We start from the raw sequence: 6000 nt of genomic DNA, 5'->3' as shown, positions 1-6000 counted from the left end.
CTGCTGTATTCCAAAATCAAAAATACTAAGTTAATGATAGACTAATTTATTGTTATGAGAAAAGATTCTCTCAAAAGCAGTTTATCATCTACAATCTAGTTTTTAATTGATCTGCCAGGAACTCGGATACCAAATGGATCAATTAGCTGGACTTGGGTTTGGCCAAATCAAAACTAAAATACATCTTGATTTATTTTTCCATAATACAGAAAGTCTGGAAACCTATTCTGTTCATATGTACAGGTTTTTGTAAAAAAAAAAAGTACCACTGCTAATTTCACATCACTTAACCTAACATCCACATTAACTGTACAGAGTAAGAAAAAAACAGTAAACTGGTAACTGTATGTTTAACGTCTCATTTGGCCATACATTTATTGGTCATACACAAGGCTAATAAACATTATGGCCAAATTTGATTTTCTAGTAGATGGCCTTTCAATTGTAGTTTAAGCTGCTTTTTGGCCTGATGTTTTTATGCAAATTTAACCTTTTTCTAGGCTTATTTTCAGTTTTAACCCATTTAATGTCTAGATTGAAGAGTTTGAAGTCCCATTTTTTCAAAAAAAAAAAAAAAAATTCAGCACTACACTTCCTCATTAAACCAGCCCAGTATTCTGTCCATGAAATAGACCCATGAATCCTACTTGAAGGTGAAACACTGTCTTTATTCATGTTACCCCCTCCTAACAGATGGGATTCTTTAATCTTACAATCAGCAGCACCACTTTTCTTTATTGCTTCAGCTATCAAAGCAATAAAACCAGGTGTTAAGAATGGGATCCATATTTCACTAACTTTTTAATAACAGTTCCTATATAAAGGGTTCCCACAAATATCCTTTCTTAAACTCATGCTTACATTTCTAGAGTAAAATGTGCTTTTTTAGTAACTCAAACCACTTATGGGTGAAATGTTTGGGATGTCACTTTAATATAAAAATCGACATAAAAGTTGAAGTCCAGAAACACACGTTTCCCCCATATTTTTCCAGACCTAGAAAACTAAATTCAAATTCCATCATCTGCCAGACTGCAAAGAAAACCTGTCCACTACACAAAAAACCCATAATGCATCAAGTGGTCTATCAGAACGTTTATTCAACAATGTTCTGTACAAAATATTTAGGAGGTAGGAGCTGGCACAGTCTGGCCCCTCTGCACAGACACCTTGGTGTGAGTCTTGGCCAGATGGTCAGTGAACTCCTGAAATAAAACAAAAAAAATAAATCATTTTAATCAAACTGTTCATACATGATTTTGTTTAAGAAATCAAGGCATTTGTTGTACTGACCTGGTATGGAGACTTTGTGAAAATTGTCTCTTTCCACAGATCAGGGGTCAGGTAGCTGTAGGTCTTTGAGATGGCATCAAAGGTGGCCTTAGCTGTGGGTGATAACAATTAGTAGAAGCAAAGAAAAGGAGTAACAAACAAAACTCTTGTAGGGAGAAAGAAAAAAAAAATGTTGAATACAATAATTTTGGGAACAGCGAAGACGACTGAAACATCTTCCTGCCGTGCGTTATTCGTTCTTTTCTCTCCTGATAAAGACAACAGCAGCACCACTGAGGAGGTGAAGCTGAGCAGAGCAAGGAGAAACTCAAAGACACTGTTCTGCATTCGCACTCTGAAACCCAAAGAGGAATCTTACCAAAGTTGCCGAGGGTGGCGGTGCAGCCCCTGGCAGAGGTGTAGCAGTCATCAATACCAGCCATCATGAGAAGCTTTTTGGGCACAGGGGCGGACACAATTCCAGTACCGCGGGGAGCCGGGATAAGACGCACCAGTACAGAGCCACAGCGGCCCGTCACCTTGCAGGGCACAGTGTGGGGTTTGCCAATCTTGTTACCCCAGTAACCCCTTCTGACTGGAACGATTGACAGCTTGGCCAGGATGATGGCTCCACGGATGGCTGTGGCTACCTCCTTGGAGCACTTCACTCCCAGACCAACATGGCCGTTGTAATCACCAATGGCAACAAAGGCCTGAAGACAAAAAGGGACCACATTGAAGGGTAACCATGCAACAAAATGAGTTACACAAACATTCAGGCTTGACATTTACCTTAAACCTTGTGCGCTGACCAGCCCTAGTCTGCTTTTGGACAGGCATGATCTTAAGGACCTCATCTTTCAGACCTGAACCCAGGAAGAAGTCAATGATCTCAGACTCCTAAAAAAGAAAAATAGACATTACACTTTATCATCTGGAGTCCTACACATGTTAATGTTCAAAATCAGGTACTTTCAAGGTTCTGATTCTTAGATTTCCATGTCAACTTTAGGTCAAAATGTAGTACGATCACAAAATAGAGGCAGCTTGAAGGGTGGACAATGACAGAGGGATTTATTAGAGTGAAAGTGATAGGATTGACCGATGTAGGGAAAGATGAGAGACCGGAGACATGGGTGGAAGGATGAAAAAAAGATGACAAATGGTAGATGAATCCATCAAAGGATGCAATTGATAGATCAACACATTGACCTCTTGAAGGAAAGATGGACTGGGAGAACAAATGAAGGAAGGATGTAGAGATTAAGGGACATGTCCAAGGCGAGATGGACAAAGGGAAGAAAGGACAAAGACAGAACTTTAAAATGATGGACAGCTTCATAACTTTCTAGAATACATTCCAGATAGGGCAGATGGAACGATAGTTATGGCACATTTTAGCATTATTTTTCTAACACTGGCGGAAAATTTTAGGAAGCTTGTCATGTGGATAACGTAGCACAGAATCAAATTAATTTAATCTTCTCCAGACCATGTAAGCCCTTGATTCCCCTCACAGAAATGTATATTTCTGAACAATTTGTAAATTTCACACCAAGTAGCAATCTTTACTGTCCCACTGATGTTAAACCGAGGCATCTGTTAAGCATCTTACCTTGATGGGCAGAGAGTACAGATAGATTTCCTCCAGGGTCTTGATCTTCATGTCCTTAACAAGGCGGCCCAGCTTGGTGACGGGGAACCACTACGAGGAGGAGAGAGCATTAATTTCTAAAATAAATTCAATTAAGTTTAACTTGAATAAAATAAAACCTACCTCCTTGTCTTCGGACTTGCCACCCCGAGCACCGCGGCCCCTTCCACGACCTCTGCCGCGTCCACGGCCACGACCGCGGCCACCTGCGCCAAAACCTCCGCGAAAACCTCCTCTACCACCGGCGTCGTCCGCCATTTGCTGTACAAGTCAAAAATTAAATCAAACATTAGGTTAATTGCTTAACAGGGATAAATTATGAGTCTAATTATGGACAGCAGACATGAGCATCGCCTCCATGTTTAGATTTTATCTTTCCTTTTAAAGTATAATTTTAGCTCACATTTACCTTTAAATATCAGCAGATAATTAAGAGAAAATGTGTACGTGTTGGATTAGATGTTAAATTAACGTGTTTCGCTGAACGATGTACGAAATAATTAAAGATTTCAATACAAAAGCGGACATATCCACTTACGTGATCAGTATGACAGGAAGAAGGCCCATGAGGAAGTTCCGCCGGGTTTTATCTGAAACGTGTTATCGCGATGTTTCCGTAATGAGAGAATATGCTCTCTGCGGGCTCTTCTTCTTCTTCTTCTGTGTTGTTTTTTGGCAGTTGGCAAATAACTTGAAGATGTGCATTACCACCACCGACCGGTATGGAGTGTGGTTCTTCATGGTTTTAAATCTTATTTACTATTACAACAATCAAATTTTATTTATTAATTTAGTGCTTTTGAAAAATCTAATTATAATTTGAATATGTTTGCTACCTAAACTTCTTTGCAAAGTATCTCTCAATATAAAATTTTCTTTAATACCTACAAATTCTCTCCTTAAAATTGTTCTTTCTTGTTCATATTTCTGACACTTCAATATTACATGTTCTATTGTTTCCTCCTCTCCACAATAATCACATTTTCCTGTATTATGTTTCTTTATCTTGAACAATGTAGAATTAAGTCCTGTATGTCCTAGTCTTAATCTTGTAATTAATCTTTCCTCTTTTCTACTCCTTCTTCCTGTTCTTACTTCTCCTACTATCTTGTTGATTCTATAAAACCATCTTCCTTTCTTTTCTTCATCCCACCTTTTTTGCCATTCTTTCCTGATTCTCTGTTTAATTATATTTCTTGCCTCTGACCTACTAATATTTATTATAAAGCTAATGTTGTTTTGTGTTGCCTTCTTTGCTATCCTGTCCGCCATCTCATTCCCTCCAACTCCTACATGTGCTGGTACCCATAAAAACACTAATATTAATCCCATTCTTTGTATTCTAAATAAAGTAAGTTTTATTTCCAACAAAATGTCTGGTCTACCCTCTGAATGATTATGTTTTAAACTTAATAATGCTGAACTTGAGTCTGAACAAATGATTGTTTTTAATGGTTTTATATCCTCCACCCACTGCACTGCTAACAATATGGCTAATAATTCTCCTGAATATATCGATAATCCATCTGTAATTCTTTTTCCTACTTTTATTTTAAATTCTGGTATTACAAATGCTACTCCTATTTTTTCATCTGTTTTTGATGCATCTGTGTAAATCTGGACATAATGATAGTAATTGTTTATATATTCCTGTATTATACTTGAATCTAATCTACATTTTGGATCCTTTTTCTTTTCCATCAATGCCATATCCACCACTGCTTCTGGTAACAGCCACGGTGGCACTACTGGCAAAGGCAACATTAAACTTATTTCTTTTTCATATATTTGAAATTTTTCTGCTATATTATTGATAATCCAACCAAAACTCTTAACTTGTTTTTTTTCTTTTTCCCAGCATGGTTTTAAAATATCACGTGTGGGATGATCCGGATTATTGCTTTGTAAATTTATCCAGTAATTTAATGCTAACTGTTTCCTTCTTAAATCTAATGGCATCTCTCCCATCTCTACCTGAAGTGCTGCTATTGGAGTGGTTCTGATTGCTCCTGTACAAATTCTTAAAGCTTGATGTTGTATATTGTCTAATTTTATAAGATGAGTGTTTGCTGCTGATCCATAAATTATACTTCCATAATCAATATTTGATCTAATTAATCCTGTATAAATTCTTTTTAATGATGTTCGATCGGCTCCCCAATCAATACCAGCCATACATCTCATAATGTTTAATATTCTTTTGCATTTATCTATGATTTTTTCTATATGTACTTTCCATATAATTTTTTCATCAAACCATATACCTAAAAATTTTATATTTTTTACTTGTTCTAAAACTTGATTGTATAATTTTAGTTTTATATTTTCTCTTTTCCTTTTCTGTGTAAACACCATTACTTTTGTTTTTTCCACTGAGAATTTAAATCCCCATTGATTTGCCCATTGTTCTATTCTAATAATCTCATCCTGTATTTTATTTTCAATAAATTTGATATTACGACCCCTTTTCCATATAGCTCCATCATCTGCAAATAGTGAGCAACCGACGTCCTTACCAATATTTTTAAATACATCATTTATCATTATAGAAAACAATAACGGACTTATAATACTTCCTTGAGGAGTACCATTATCTATTATATATTTATCTGACAATTCTTGACCAATTCTTACTTGTATTGTTCTATTTGATAAAAAATCTTTAATCCAGTTAAACATTTTTCCAGTAATACCCATTTTATTTAATTTAATTAATAATCCTTCAACCCACATCATGTCATATGCTTTTTCTATATCAAAAAATACAGCTACTACATTTTCTTTGTTTATTTGTGCTCTCCTAATTTCATATTCTAAACATAATGCAGAGTCATTTGTGCTTCTCCCTTTTCTAAACCCATTTTGATTTCTAGATATATATCCATTAATATTTAAATAATATGTTAATCTATTATTAATCATTTTTTCCATTATTTTACAAATATTTGATGTTAATGCGATCGGTCTATAATTTTCTGGTTTTGTGTTATCTTTTCCTGGTTTAGTTATTGGAATAATTATTGCTTCCTTCCAGCTCTGTGGCAGCTCTCCCTCCTCCCAGACTTTATTGTATA

At 35.9% G+C, this 6000-nt stretch overlaps 1 protein-coding gene across 1 annotated transcript; it reads right to left on the bottom strand.

Moving 5' to 3' along the window:
* Positions 1–1080: 1080 nt before the first annotated feature.
* LOC124864385 (40S ribosomal protein S2) lies at positions 1081–3615 on the bottom strand. Its single transcript, XM_047359164.1, has 7 exons — positions 3465–3615; positions 3050–3187; positions 2888–2977; positions 2065–2172; positions 1652–1985; positions 1294–1385; positions 1081–1205 (listed from the first exon to the last, which is right to left on the bottom strand). The coding sequence occupies exons 2-7, from the start codon at positions 3182–3184 to the stop codon at positions 1125–1127; spliced, it is 840 nt and encodes a 279-aa protein (XP_047215120.1). The 5' UTR covers positions 3185–3187; positions 3465–3615; the 3' UTR covers positions 1081–1124.
* Between the last annotated feature and the right edge of the window lie 2385 nt (positions 3616–6000).

This window comes from Girardinichthys multiradiatus, chromosome Y (assembly GCF_021462225.1).
Source record: "Girardinichthys multiradiatus isolate DD_20200921_A chromosome Y, DD_fGirMul_XY1, whole genome shotgun sequence".
NCBI classification, from domain to species: Eukaryota; Metazoa; Chordata; class Actinopteri; order Cyprinodontiformes; family Goodeidae; genus Girardinichthys; species Girardinichthys multiradiatus.
This window is presented reverse-complemented; position numbering and strand designations above follow the sequence as displayed.